Source organism: Syngnathus leptorhynchus, chromosome 4, assembly GCF_054491065.1.
Source record: "Syngnathus leptorhynchus isolate UIUO chromosome 4, UIUO_Slep, whole genome shotgun sequence".
NCBI lineage: Eukaryota > Metazoa > Chordata > Actinopteri > Syngnathiformes > Syngnathidae > Syngnathus > Syngnathus leptorhynchus.
In genome coordinates, this window is record NC_141198.1 from 2,260,368 (window position 1) to 2,276,233 (window position 15,866).

The window sequence follows — 15,866 nt, forward strand, 5'->3', positions numbered from 1 at the left end:
ACTTCTGTCTCACCTTTGAAAAGGGTTGTGCTATTATTTAGTCAAATCATCGCGCAATTAGGAAAAATACACTAATTATGGCAAAAGAAATAATGATTATTCAAAATTAAATGAGTCACTGATGATTTTGTGATATTTTTTCATAACTTCCATGCAAAATAGACTATAAGAATTTAATCCCTTCCAGTGAAGTTGTGAATTTGAGTGTCAATGTGTCTGTCTCTATGGGCCTTGTGATTAACTAGTAATCAATCCAGATCAAGTCTACCTTTCACCTGTAGTTGGCTTGAAATGGTCCACCACACCATCATTCTGACTAGGTTAAGTGGTGTAGAAAACGGATGAAATTAAATGATGAATGATAGCCCCCCCCGGTTATCCGCCATCTTGTTCAGCATGACTTCAATTTGATATATTTTTAAAACAAATCATGTAACAGTTAGGTTGAAAGATTTTCCAATTACAAGCCTTACTATAAACAACAAGAAAAAAGTTCAAATGAAATTAAAGTTCGATATTAACTGAACTTACTGGTAAAGGAAAAGGTTTTCCATTGACCTTTATACAGAGACTGGTTGGGAAAATGTCTTCTTGTGGGCAACTTGTCTCAGACAAACAAAACCTGACAAAAGACAACAAGACAAAATAATATTAATATTGTCATTTAAGTAAAAATGTTTTAATGGAGGCACAAACCAGTTATTTACAAATGAAGGATGATACCTTAAGGGTGGTCTAGAAACCCAGTTAAGTCATTTGCATGTTTTTTTCTTAAGAAATTAAATATGTTTGAAGGTAAGCGCTGAAATAGCACCAAGACTGTCAAAATTAGTCCTGAGATATAGCATTACACTGTTACACCTTCTCACATGCTCAGAGGTTTTGGGGAAGGGGCTAAAACAAATGGCGCAACCAAGCCTCTGACGTAAGACAACTCCCGCCAAACATGCAAAAACTTGCTATTTACTGCAAGTGCCAAGTGCTAAGGCTAGGTTATTTTTGGTTATTTTTTTGTCTTTTTTTTAATTGAAATCACATATTCAGAGCTGGTCTCATGTATCAAATCTGATATTATTTTGTAGTGGTCTTGACTGACACAGAATGAAATATGTTAACTGGTGGCTTATAAACATATTTCACGCATAGCTTCCAGGCAAGCTCACAAAAGAAGAAGCGACATGTTATTTATGGTAGAGTTTTAACCCGCACTGACTGATGTAGCGACGAACTGTATTCACTGACAGTGGTTTTCTGAAGTTTTCCTGAGCCCATTTGGTGATAACCTTTAGTCAAAGTCAAAAGTCAAAGTCAGCTTTATTGTCAATTTCTTCACGTTAAGACACACAAAGAGATCGGAATTACGTTTCCCACCGTCCCACGGTGACTAGACACATTACACAACACATACAAGCAAATAGCACAAAGAGTAAAAATGAATAGACAAGAGCGATGAATAAGTAATATGTAATATGTATTCACCGGGGGCGATGAGACCCACCACAGTCGTGTCGTCGGCATATTTCAGCATGCGGTTGGTGCTGTAGGTCGCAGTGCAATCATGCGTCAGCAGGGTGAAGAGCAGCCGACTGGGCACGCAGCCTTGAGGGGCCCCCGTGCTCAGCGTGATGCTGCCGGAGACATTGTCGCCCACACGGACTACTTGAGGCCTCTGACAGAGGAAGTCCAGTAGCCAGTTGCAAAGTAAGGTACTGAGGCCCAGCTTGTCGAGCTTGCAAATGAGACGCTGTGGAACAATGGTGTTGAATGCAGAACTGAAGTCCACAAACAGCAATCGCACATACGAGTCCCTGTTCTCCAGGTGGGTGAGGGCAGAGTGGAGGGCAGAGCAGACGGCATCCTCAGAGGACCGATTGGGTCGGAGGGCAAACTGGACGGGGTCAACGGTGGGGGGGAAGAACATATCTGACGTGCGCCAAGACAAGCCGCTCAAAGCACTTGACGATGGGGGTCAGTGCCACAGGGCGGCAGTCATTGAAGCAGGAAGGAGCAGAATTTTTCGGCACAGGTATGATGGTGGCAGCCTTGAAGCATGACGGGACGATGGCCTGCTGCAGGAAAATGTTAAAGATGTCCGCGAAGACATCCATCAGCTCCTCAGCGCAGTCCTTCAGCGCCCGTCCCAGAATGTTGTCCGGGCCCGCCACCTTACGGGTGTTGATAGCAGCAAGCATCCTCCTCACGCTAGCGGGAGAGAGGCACAGGGGCTGCTCCTTCGGAGGGGGAGGGGTCTTCAGCGGGCAATTGCTGTTTTGAGCATCGAAGCGAGCAAAGAAGCGGTTCAGTTCGTTGAGCAGAAGGACGTCACCCTCACAGCTCTGCGGAGCGGGCTTGTAGCGGGTCTGAATGCCTTGCCACAGGCCTCAAGCATCCCTGCTGCCTTGGAAGTGGCCAGTAATCTTGGAAGAGAATGCCTTTTTCACATCCTTGATGCCTCGGGACAGGTTCACCCTAGCTGATCTCACGCCCGGTTCATCCCCAGCCCGGAGGCTTTGTCTCTGGCCCTCAGCAGCCCAAGGACAGCCCCTGTCAGCCATGGCTTCCAGTTAGCCCGAGTGACGATGTATTTTGTGAGGGTCACATCATCAATGCACTTCGCGATGTAAGAGGTCACAGAGTCAGCATACTCCTCAATGTCCGTCTGATTGTTGCAAGTGGCTTGCATGTGGCCGCCCGCTTAAAAATTTCCCAGTCCGTAGTGCCAAAGCAGTCTCGAAGAGCATCAGAGGCCCCCTCAGGCCACACTCTAACTCGCTTGCGAACCGGCCTGGAAGTTCTCACTCTCTGTCTGTACGCGGGCGTAAGCAGAATGGTGACGTGGTCAGAAAGTCCAATGTGGGGGAGGGGGGTGGCCTTGAAAGCTCCTTTATGTGCAGTGTAGACCAGGTCCATGAAGCTGTCACCACGAGTTGGAAAATTAACATGCTGGTGAAGCTTTGGAAAGACAGACTTCAGGTCAGCATGATTAAAATCACCAGCGAAGATGTTGAAACCGTCAGGGTGCGCCGTCTGCTGATCACTGACAGCCTGGTACAGTTCACTAAGGGCCGTTATCCTGTCACTCCCAACGTTGGAAGGCGGGATATAGACTGCGACAAGCAGAATCGCAGTAAATTCCCATGGCAGGTAGAAAGGACGGCACTTAATGATCACTAACTCCGCCAGTGGCGAGCAGTCTCTGCGTACAACTACAGAGTCCCAGCACCATTCGTCACGTATGTAGACACAGATACCTCCTCCACGTGATTTTCCCCCTTTTTCAATGGCCCGGTCCGCTCGATAGCACGCCAGCCGCTCCAGTTGCACAGCTGAGTCCGGAATGTTGACATTAAACCAAGTCTCAGTGAACACGAGCACACTGTCCGGTTCGTGGATCTCAGCAGTCTAATGTAATCCAGTTTGTTGTCCAGGGACCGAACGTTCGCCAGAAGAATGGAAGGCACGGCCGGGTGAGTTGGGTTCGCCGCTAGCCTGGCCCGGACACCTCCGCGCTTGCCCCTCTTCTGCCTCCTTGCACACCGCTTCCGACGCTGTCTATCCGGGGAAGGAGCAGCAGACGAGTCCAGCGTCGATTCAGGCCGGAGTAGTCCCAGTGTCTTTAATGTCTCCATATCAAAGTTCAGAACGCCGCAAAACTCGCATTTGCCGATGTTGAGCACAACCTGCCTGCTGTACTTGTAGCACGACATGGTAAGATCAGGCGAACAAGGAAAACTGCCGGACAAACACTTATTAAATGAACAAAACACTGATCGGTTGGGACAGAGAGAGGCCGCTGCGTGTGCATGCGCCGCCATCTTGATATCTATTGAATACACTACAAAGACAACATATTTAATGTTCAAACTGATATACTAAATTGTTTAAACACTCATGTCGGTTTTTAAGGCAGTGCCGTCTGAGGGATCGAAGGTCACGGTCATTCAGTCTTGGTTTACGGCCGTGGCGCTTACGTGCAGTGATTTCACCAGATTCTCTGAACCTTTTGATGATATTATGGACCGTAGATGTTGAAATCCCTAAATTCCTTGCAATTTTGCTTTGAGAATTGTTCTTCTTAAACTGTTCGACTATTTTCTCATGCTGTTGTGGACAAAGTGGTGAACCCCGCCCCATCCTTGCTTGTGAGTGACCTAGCATGTTTGGGGAGGCTCCTTTTATACCCAATCATGGTACCCAATTAGCCTGATCATACGTGGGATGTTCCAAATAGGTGTTTGATCAGCTTTTCTCAGCTTTCTCAGTATTCTTTGCCACCTTTCCCAACTTCTACTGGCCATGAAATTCTAAGTTAATTATTATTTGGCAAAAAAACAATTGAGTTTATCAGTTTGAACATTAAACATGTTGTCTTTGTAGTGTATTCAATTGAATATGGGTTGAGAAGGATTTTCAAATCGTTGTACTTTGTTTTTATTTACATTTTACACAATTTCCCAACTTCAACCGAATCCGGTTCGTAAAAACGAACCTTTTTGTTTTTTTGTTTCGATGTGCTCCTTAATGTTCCTAGCACCGCAACCTCCATAGACAGAGACTATACAAAACCTTCCAAGGGACATCTACTTTACGGTTATGTTCCGTCAGGCAGGTGGTTACGGACTGTGTTCCAAGTTGTAAGATGACGCTGCTCTCGAGCCATGCCCATCTGAAGCAGTTCTTGATCCCATTCGACTTGTCTATTTCTCTGGCATGATCCTCGTCTTTTTTTCTCTAAACGTTCGCCATGCTGGCGAAAACCTTTGCTGAATAGGCAAGTGATGTGACGAAAGTAGCGTCAAAATGCTGCCGAAAATAAGGCGGATGATGTCGCAATACTGTTGCCCGACGCCCCCCCATATAAAAAAAAAATTCTCGACGGATCTACACGATTTATGAAAATGATACTTCCGACGGACAAAACACGGAACTCCGCGGATCCGCGGAAAATTCTCATCCCTGCCCTTTGCTTGCTTTCACTGGCTTTTCCTTCTCTATGACACTTTGCACACACATACATATTAGTTGATTTCAGTGCTGCAAGGTCACACTATCACACAGGCTAGACCTCTGTCTAGACACAGGCTAGGGAGAATCGCCCCCTTGCAAGTGGGTGGCCATGAGTATAAGAGTAGGCATCATGGAGTGTCCCGATCTTTCTGCCATACATTAAATAGTTAAACTTAGAAAGCAGCCTGCTGGTGATTACTATTAGCATAGCGAGCAGTAAAGATAAAGAACTGGCAAAATATAACAAGAGCATGCCACTTTTAGTGTTTTAAAACTGCTACATGTTTCGTCCGATTATTACCGTTATGACATCAACATACAGTGTTGTATGTTCTATCGACCTACGAACTTAATTGGTTCCACGATAGGGTTTCTAAATGGAAATGTTTCTAAATAGAAGCAACGTTTCCCACAGGAATCAATGTAAAAGCAAATAATGCGTGCCAGGCTATCCCAAAAGTCACACCTTTTATGCAATTACTTTGTGTAAAACATGCAGAAAACCAAAAGAACTGTTATAACTTTGTTATTTCAAATCTTTATAATAAAAAATAAATGTCACTTCATTCTTAACCTCACAACTTGTGTTGTTCTAATTTTCTACACTTGCTAAAAATACTCCAGAGAGGACACAGAAAAAGTCAGGCTAATACATTATTTATGCTTTCACCTACTTCCTGCAATGTGCTCACGTACTCTTGATTACATTTTGGTGCAATTATTTGAGTTTTCTGGCTGTGTGAATGGTCAGTGAACGCAACTCGCGCAGAACGTAAATAAAGTAAAAGAAAAGGAAGCTAGCTTCTACAAAAGGGAAATTGACAACACAAAAGTGTGTTCTTCATGACTGGAAGGGTGTGGGTTCAAACCCTGGCCGGGTCATACCAAAGACTATAAAAATGGGACCCATTGCCTCCCTGCTTGGCACTCAGCATTAAGGGTTGGAATTGGGAGGTTAGATCACCAAATGATTCCCAAGCGCGGCACCGCCGCTGCTCACTGCTCCCCGCTCCCCCAGCGGATGGATCAAAATCACATGGGGATGGGTTAAATGCAGAGGACAAATTTCACCACACCCAGATGTGTGTGTGACGATGATCATTGGGACTTTAACTTTAAGATGGATTTTTCATTCTTTTTGAGATTGGACCAAATTCTACTAAGATGAATTTTCAGAGTCTTTGAATTGGAGTTTGTCAAATTTTAAGCTTCAAATTGGACTTTGTCAAATTTACATAAATTTAATGAGTGACACAGATGGTTTGATAAACGTGTTATTTATGTAATACTTACTTGAATAATATAATAATAAAATAACAATATATGTCACGTTAGCATACCGTATCGTTTAGCCTGTTGCTGGTTCATGTCTGTTCTTGGTGTTGGATTTTGACGAATAAATTTGCCCCAGAAGTGCGACTTATACTCCGGAGCGACTTATATATGTTTTTCTTCACTTTATTGTGCATTTTATGGGTGGTGCGACTTATACTCCGGCGTGACTTTTAGTCAGAAAAATACGGTATATAAACTCGAACAGTAGATCATCGAGCAAAGAACAAGTGGGAGAAGCATTTTGACAGTCACCATTCAACTAAAAGCAGCAACGCTAGCAGACGAAATGAAAGTTTAACATTTTCAAGTAGGTCCCCGTCTCGGTGCTTTCGAATGATGCTTGCGAATTGCCGAGGCCAATGTTGCCTGGTCGGCCGCTTCCATACCCTGCTCCCCCATACATAAAAAAAAAATTCTCTCAACGGAATTACACGATTCATGAAAATGATACACTTGACGGAGAAAACCACGGAAACCCGTGGATCCGCAGAAAATTCTCATCCCTGGATCTGGTTAACCGGCTAGGCCCTAGCCCTAAGGCCCCGTGTTAAAGTATCAGGCTTCGTTACATTCCGATTGGTAGTGAATATGACATGGAGCTGAGGACTGCATTTCGGTGATGAATGAATTCTGATTAAAAATAATCCATCTGCTCCTGATTCAGCCCCCCGGTCAAAATTTAGAAGCCAATTCGGCCCGCAAGTCAAAAAGTTTGCCCACCCCTGGGCTAGGGGAATAATATCAAAGAATAAAATGTTAATTCATGGAACATTATGAGATTTTGCGCCTTCTAAATAGCCTACAAGTCACAAAATTTGGTGTGGCGCATGATCCACGTCTTCAGGCTGTTCTGAGGTGGTATAGATATAAGAGAATATTATATTAGAGCTGAGGTTTATTTTTTTTTATCATGTGCAGGGGAGTTATTAATTTTGTATGCCAGCAACAAGAATACTCGTCATTGACAATGACATAGAATCCCGTCAACGAGTGCTCTCGTCAACTTGATTTTATTTTATTAATGGTAGATAAGACTCCCAGCCACCTCCCTACTTGATAAAATCAAGTATATACAGCAGACATAGGCAAACTACGGCCCGTGGGCCACATCCAGCCTACGGGGCCATTTAATCCGCCCTACCAAACCTGAATAAATTGTATTATTAAACCTTTTTGTCATTCTCCCTGCAATGACAGCGTTTCCCCAGTAGATGGGGAAATGCCCGCCTGTGCATTTATTCCTGGAAGCCGTGTCAGAAAGCTAAGTGCACACTCAGTAGTACGTTCCCGGCGCACTCCACACTATTTCTTTCAGTGCCGAATTTCGAGTGTAATTTGCGCGCTGAGCTTTCAGATACAGTTTTAAGCTAAAGCCGCCCACAAACCTTCCCCTGGAATTCTTCCATTAAAATTAGTGGCCCAAGGAAAAGAAAGGCAGACACTGAGTGCCAAGTGTTTAAAAAAGAGTGGACAATTTGGCTCGACCTACGTGTGTGAGCAGACGTTCAGCCACGTGAACATCAACAAAGCCCCGTCACAGATCTCGGTTAACGGACACCTCAGCCCTATCCTAAGAATTGCCACAACAAATTTTACTCCAGACTATGATGCACTATAAATAAAAGGGAGTCCAACAACACTGTTCCCACATAAAATGAAGGGGAGTTGCTCTAGTTTGTTGTAAAGAATATCCATGCTTTACTACTACCTACTAGATGACCTTGACATATCATTTATATTACGTCACACAAACACCACATCCATCTGCTCCTGGTTTGGCCCCCCAGTCAAAATTTAGAACCCAATTTGGCCGGCAAGTCAAAAGGTTTGCCCACCCCTGATATAGAGCATTGTAGTGGTTAACTCAAACCACTTGATGGCAGAGTTGCTCTTGCTATCTCATAGAGAATAGGGTTGGGAAGATTCACCGATATGCATCAGAAAAATCGATACAACCTGTAAGATGCAGTTGTATTGTATCGCACTGGATCGCATTGTTTTAAAATTAAATCATACTGTATCGCACCGTATCGCAGGAGATGGGAGAATCGTATCGCATCTTATCATTGGCAATTCCATGAATCGTGAATGCATCAAATCGTTGGCAGTGTATCGGGATGTGTATTGTATCGCTTTGATAGTGAAGATTCCCATCCCTAAAAGAGAGATGACAAAAACTCTAAGCCCAGCCAAAATGGGACAACAATGGAACAATAGTTGTGGAGTTATGGAGGAAGAAGTCAGAGAGTGAGAGAAAATGGCGAAATGGAAGCGATCGGCTTACAAGCAGCTTGCAATAGAGGAAACTATTGCTCGTTATGAGTGCGGTAGAGCAAAACAGTGAATTTAGGGGAACCGGCTGTGAAAACGCAACACAAGCCACCGCCAACTCGGGCATGCAAAAGCAATTGGCGTGGTGTGTGTGGAAGTGTTTGTGCCACAGTTTGGATGGATCGCCATCATTCTTATATATGCCTTTCTATACATCCCTTGTAAAAAGCAAAACATGCACACCTGTGAGCACACACGCAAACATCTCGGTAAACAGCCCAAAACTTGTATATAGGTTGTCGAATGTGAAAATGTTGCTGTTTGCGCATGTTATAAATTATGTAAATACAGTACCTCACAAAAGTGAGAACACCCCTCTAATTTCCGCAATGTTTTAATTATATCTTGTCATGGGACAACACTGAAGAAATGACACTTTGAGACAATTTCAAGTCGTCACTGCAGAGCCTGGATAGCAAAGTCAATGCATTCTTACTTCAAAGTAACTCAAAATACAACAATGAATGTGTAAAATGCTGGTAACAAAAGTGAGTACACCCCAACTGAAAATGTCAAACTTGGACCCAAATGTCAATATCTTGTGTGGCCACCATTATTTTCTAGCACCGCCATAACCCTTTTAGGCATGGAGTTCACCATAGCTACACAGGTCGCCTCTTCCACTCTTCCATGATGACATTACAGAGCTGGTGGATGTTGGAGACCTTGCGCTCCTCCACCTTCCGTTTGAAGATCCCCCACAGATGTTCAATAGGGTTTAGGTCTGGGGACATGCTTGGCCAGTTTATCACCTTCACTCAACTTCTTTAGGAAGGCAGTGGTCGTCTTGGAGGTGTTTTTGGGGTCGTTATTGTGTTGGAATACTGCTTCGCGCTCCCACCACCACTATCCTGAAGACAAGCAGACTACGGATATGGGTTACTGGAACCAGGTCCTGTGGTCTGATGAGACTAAGATAAACATATTTGGTTCAGATGGTGTCCAGCGTGTGTGGCGGCAACCAGGTGGAGAGTACAAAGACAGGTGTGTCTTGCCTATAGTCAAGCATGGTGGTGGAAGCGTGATGGTCTGGGACTGTATGAGTGCTGCTGGCACTGGGGAGCTACATTTCATTGAGGGAACAATGAATGCGAACATGTACTGTGGAATACTGAAGCAGAGCATGATCCCACTCCATCCGTAAACTGGGCCGCGAAGCAGTATTCCAACACGATAACGACCCCTATCTGTCTGTCTGTCTGTCTGTCTGTCTGTCTGTCTGTCTGTCTGTCTGTCTATCTATCTATCTGTCTATCTTTGAAAACATCTATATCTATCTGAAAGTCTCTATCATATCAAACATATTGCCCATTGAATGATTTAATCTGGCCCGCCATAAATTTCTGAGCATGCCAAAAAAAAAAAAAAAGCAAGTCTCTAGCTCATTTCTATCTAGCTCCCTCCGGCCTCTAGAGGGCAGTAAATGTGTAAAGGCGCTCACTTCCAGCATTCGGCACTGACACGAGTTAGTCACAGGAAATAAACATTCGCAACGGTATGTGTCCACGTAAAAATAAACCGGCGATCTTGCTTCACCATTCACCACTACTAAATAAGTTAACGGTCAACACACCCATCCCAAAATGGCACTGTCAAAAAAAAAAAAAAAAAGAAAAGTGGACACGAAGTGCAGAGTTTTCCAGGCAAAATGGACTGAAAAGTATTTATTTACAGAAGTGAATGCAAAACCAGTGTACTTGGTATGTAATCAGCAAGTTGCAGTGTTCAAAGAGTTTAATTTACGGCGCCACTATGAGACTCATCATTAAGACAAGTATGACCACTTGAAAGGACAAATAAGGAAAGACGAGATAAACAAATTGGCTGCTGGTCTGAAGAAACAGAGTTCACTTTTACGCGCACCCGCAATATCGCTGATGGGGCTGTAAGAGCCAGCTGCATTCCCAACGAGCTTGTGCAGGCATCCAAGCCATTTTCTCATGGAGAGTTTGTAAAAAACATCCATGCTGAAGGCTGCATAAGTTGTGTGCCCTGAAAAGCGACCTGCCTTTGCCAATATTAGTGTAACGAGGAACACTGTTGCAGATCGGGTGACAGAACTCTCATGTGACTTAAGTAGCCAACTGAAAGAGAAAATCAAGTCATTTATCGCATTTTCAATTGCAATAGATGAGAGCACCGATGTCACAGATATTGTTCAACTGGCAATATTCATTAGAGGTGTTGATAAAATTTTGACCATCACCGAGGAGCTGCTTGAATTGGTGCCCATGAATGACACTACAACAGCAGATGACATTTTCAGCGCTTTTGTTCGAGCACTGGACAAGGTGGGAGCGGACTGGTCCCGTGCCGTGAGCCTGGCTACCGACGGTGTGCCATCAATGGTAGGGAGAAAGGCAGGCGTTGTCACAAAATTCCGTGTCAAAGTACAGACTGCAAATGGTGGACAAGAGTTTTGGGCTTTTCATTGTATTTTGCATCAAGAGGCGTTATGTTGCAAAACACTGCAAATGGACCATGTTATGAATGTAGTTGTGAAAACTGTTAATTTCATCAGAGCGCACGCTCTAAATCACTGTCAGTTTGACACATTTCTCAGTGATAATGACATCCATGCTGACATACCATACTGCACGTGCGGTGGTTAAGCAGAGGTGCAGTACTCAAGCGCTTCTTTGAGCTACGAGGAGAAATTGAACCGTTCATGGAGAAGAAAGGACACCCAAAAAATTGTTGGAGTAATCTCGGGAAAGCCTTGGCCTGCTAGACCAGGGGGCCTTATCTTTTACGAGTTTACGACTCTCCTTTCAACTAAATGCTTTCTATTTAGTTCAAGGAATGTCTTTTGATCCCCGTCAGCCTTATGTTTCCTTCCTGTCCTTGTTACTTTTGTGTTTGTTTTGTAAGAAGTCTTCACTAACAATGAGCAGGGCTTCTTTATGTAGGCAAGATGTCCTTTGTCTAGTTTAAAGGGACTTCATTCCTTTTAGTTAACTGTAGCTTTGATTCATAGATTGTAGATGATCGAAACTTGTTATATACAGTTTGAAGTAGTCACATTAAAGTTATCCCATATTTACTCAATGTCCGTTTAAGGAACTGTATACCAGTTACCTTACATTTACTTAATATGTGTTGAAATGTTTAAGTAGGGCTAGATATTCATTATTATTATGTGTTGTGTTAGTTTACTAAGAAGATAAACTTAGCAAGGGTTTAGTTGCATTGTTCCACAGGTAAGCGGCATTCAACGTGCTTCAAAGTTATCTAATCACCGTCGAGGAGGTGTCGGCCGCCCATGGAGAAGACAACTGGTTGGGTGAAGAAATCAGACTCTGCGACTCCACTGCGGGGGGCATGGGCCGACAAGTGCTAAATCACACCACACTACATTCCTTAGCTAATCAGCGTTGCTACAGCCACGATCTCCCCACCCTTTAGTGTAGCAACGCCTCTGTAACCAGGGCAACCAAAACATTAAAAAGAGAAACACGTGGAGTAAGAACTCAGAATTGATGGAGATTGTAACTGAGCTTCCTTTCTCTATCGTTCTCCTCGCAAGTAAAGTCATCCTGGTTGTCTTCTCCTCTTTGTTGTAGCATGTGATGTAATGTCTGATCATACTTAGACCTAACAAAAATAACTTAAATGCAAGAAATGGGTGCGAGATCTTGCGTTTTTGGTTGACAGTACACAACACTTGAATGCATTTAACACTACATTGCAGGCCCGTAACAGAGTTGTCACCCAATATTATGACAGCATAAGTTTGTTTAAGATGAAGCTGTCACTGTGGGAGACTCAGCTATCCAACGGTGACATCGCACATTTCTCTTGTCTCACAGCTGTGCATCTGAAGGCACTGGATCGTCCCGATAATGATTTGGATAAATATAAAGGTAACATAATAAATTTGCTGCGAGAGTTTGAGCAGAGGTTTCAGGTAGTCGGTGAACTTGAGAACAAATTTGGCTTTTTTCGCTCGCCATTTACAGTGAAGCCTTCTGATATGCCAGCTGACATTCAATTTGAGCTTATTGACTTGCAGTGAGATTCCACTATGAAGGATAAATTTGGGTCCGTGGGATTGGGTACGTTTTATCAATATCTCGTGCCAGGTTACCCCAAATTAACAGCCATGGCTTCAAGGGTTCTATCCATGTTTGGGATGACTTATCTTTGCCAACAGATGTTCTCTGTCATGAACAATAATAAAACAAAGCAGCACTCAAGTTTAACAAATAAACACTTGAATGACATTGTTAAATGTGCTGCTACTCAGGATTTGACACCTAATATCGATGCACTTGTGAAGGCAAGAAATGCCAAGTTTCAGGAGCCAGGAGCAGCAAGTAGAGTGCAGAAGTGCAGTGAGAGAAAGAGAAAAAAGTGATTACACGAAACTTGTTTGCACTCATAATTTTTTATTACATTTATTTATTTTATTTTGGTTTTCTTTTTGTATTTATTTCAAAGAAACAAAGCTAAATACTCTGAAAGTACGTACATATCTATCTACAGTAATCACTCGCTACATCGCGGTTCGATTATTGCGGCTTCAGTACATCGTGGATTCCCCCCCAAAAAAATAAAATAAATTCAAAATAAATTTCTAAATGGAGGAATTATGCCACGAAAATTGCCCACATGCCAGTAGAAGGCAGGGAGTGTCCACATAATTGCAGTATGTACACTTGTACCTTTATATTAAAAAAAAGTTGTTATAATAAGAATTCTAAAAACATATACAGGATTGTACCTTGTTATCAAAATATTAAAAATTACATTAATAAAAGAGTTCTAAAAACATATTTATGGTATGTACACTTGTACCTTGTTATAAAAAAAGTTGTTATAATAATAAAATAGTTCTAAAAACATATTTACAGTATGTATACTTAAGCTACATATGTCTCTCTCACACACACACACACACACACACACGCTCGCACACAGACACACACATACACGCGGGCACACACACACGCCCACACACGCACACAGACACACACATACACGCGGGCACACACACACACACACAGACACACACACACTCAATCGATCTATGATACAGTTTTTTTTCTATTGAAAGAACAGAGTCCAATGTTCCATTTGGTACCACCCATGTTTACATAGCCATAGCAAACAATATACTGTAGGCTTTGAGAAATAATTGAAAATGATCGAAATTGGCTGGGATTTGAGGGGTTGGCTTTTCTGAAAACGCTTGTCATTTAAAGACTTTAGTATTTCAAACACTAAAGATTTTTTCCCAATTAATGTCCCAGGTCTTAAGGTGGCACAGCTGAAATTCGAAGTCACTCTAGGACAAGATCACAAGATCACACAAGGGTGCAAAAGTTTGACCCCTGTAAATGTGCAAACATGGGCCAAAATTGGACTTTCAAAACATTTCCTGATGCCACCAAAAAAGGGGCTAACAGATTATGAAAAGGTTCATGATTGGCTTAGCAAGCTACAATGTACTGTAGAGTAGAATGTGGCCTGTAAATGTCTGTGTGGCTGGCATAAATGAAGCCCAAAAAATCCCTCACAAAAAAAAAAGTTCAGCCATTTTTTAAGTAAAATTCTTTTCCCAGCCTTAGTTTATGTCAAGTATGTGTGTGTTTTTCTCTTTGTTTTCCCTGCTGAAAATCCAAATAGCCTTACCTTAACTGAATTTGAACCATATAATCCCTTCTGCCACCGGGTAGAAAATCCCTGTAAACCAAAACAATTGAGTATTTGACTTTATACATTACAAGCGGAATTTTGTTTTGTAAGTTCTCGACAAAAGATTCACCTGGATATGCATACTTCTCGAACTTGCTGGGGTGTCAAGGCAAAGATAAAATACTTCTCTTGATGGTATCTTGGTGTAGTACTTGCTCCTGAAAACAAATGACGCTTGTGAAATAAAAATTCCACTGTGTTATACTGTACGCACAGGCTGTTATTTTAGAGTTTAGCCACCAATCAGTCATATGAGGGGACAATATTAATAATTAATGTTAGACACATTTCTCTACCGAGAAGTTAGTGATCCATTTTAACTCACCTGGCAAAAAGCATATAAGAAAAGCATTTCAAGTATTTTATGACAACTACATGTTTAACAAAAATACAACTGAATGCTTCAGCTACACGGAGACGTGATATACAGGCACCAGTTTGCTTACGTTTACGTTTGCTTACGAGGAACAGAGGACTGGACGTGACACGTAGAGGAAAACGTACCTCCACATAGACAGAGACATACTTACGAGGCACAATTCAAGCTTACTGGAAAGCCGGGATCATTGCCGAAAAGCAACGTGACAACGATGAGACAATTGGCATGTCAGAAGGCAAACATGCACAACTGTTTAATTTGGATACAGAAGATGAGGACTTGGACGGATAGGCGTATGAATATCAATCAACGATAATGTGAGTACAGTAGAGTACATGGTTAAACAGTAGAATAAAGTACAACCAGACTCACTTTCTTGTTCCCATGACATTTTTCTTTGTTTACCGTAAATCATGGCATGCATGCACCCTATGATGCGGTGCGCTCTGCGTGTGTGTTAAATACAGTAATGGCACACAAAACTGAGACTGCGCCTTTTAGTACGGTGAGCCCTTTGGTTGTGAAAATACGTTACTTTTAATCGCAATGAATGAGTTTTCCGACTGTGTGAGTAGTCATTGAATGCACCTCGCGCAGAACGCAGGTGAGAACTTGAAAAAAGAAGAGGAACCTAGCTTCTAGAGATGGAAATTGACAAACACAAAAGTGTGTTCTTCACGGTTTTATTGAAAACAAACTGGTAATGTTTGCCGCACGGTAACAGCTTCCGCCTTCCACTCGATGCATCTGTGCTCCTGCAAAGGGTTACCGATTTTCACGGGGGCACAATATCAGCCATACTCCGAGGCGAACTCGACAATACGCATGGCTTCGCCATCTTCCTTTATGATTTCGAGTTTCATATTGATAGTCTTACGGGACATACTTGACTACACTGCTACTGCACCGAGGCAAACAGGGAATGGCAGAGTAAATGCTTCGTGCACCAACTGCACCCTTCTGTTAGAGAGGTTGTCTCTGCTAGAGGGACATGTCCGCCAGTTAGAGCAGAATAGTGCGATAACAGTAGATGTGGCGGACACAGTCGCGGACTGTAGTCAGCCCGCTAGCCCCGTTAGCATTAGCCCTAAGCGGCTTGCTAATCGCGATGAGCCAG

General features: G+C 42.9%; 1 protein-coding gene across 4 annotated transcripts in view; it reads right to left on the reverse strand.

The window, feature by feature from the left end:
- Positions 1 to 15,866, reverse strand: part of pias2 (protein inhibitor of activated STAT, 2) — a 109,254-nt gene that overhangs the window by 67,842 nt on the left and 25,546 nt on the right. For 3 of the 4 annotated variants that reach the window (XM_085908826.1, XM_085908828.1, XM_085908827.1), the window contains 3 exons: positions 14,441 to 14,528; positions 14,308 to 14,358; positions 532 to 622 (listed from right to left, as the gene is read on the reverse strand). In XM_085908826.1, the coding sequence (XP_085764952.1) occupies positions 532 to 622; positions 14,308 to 14,358; positions 14,441 to 14,528 (230 nt within the window). The remainder of the gene's footprint in view (positions 1 to 531; positions 623 to 14,307; positions 14,359 to 14,440; positions 14,529 to 15,866) is intronic. The other variant, XM_085908829.1, reaches the window with a different exon arrangement.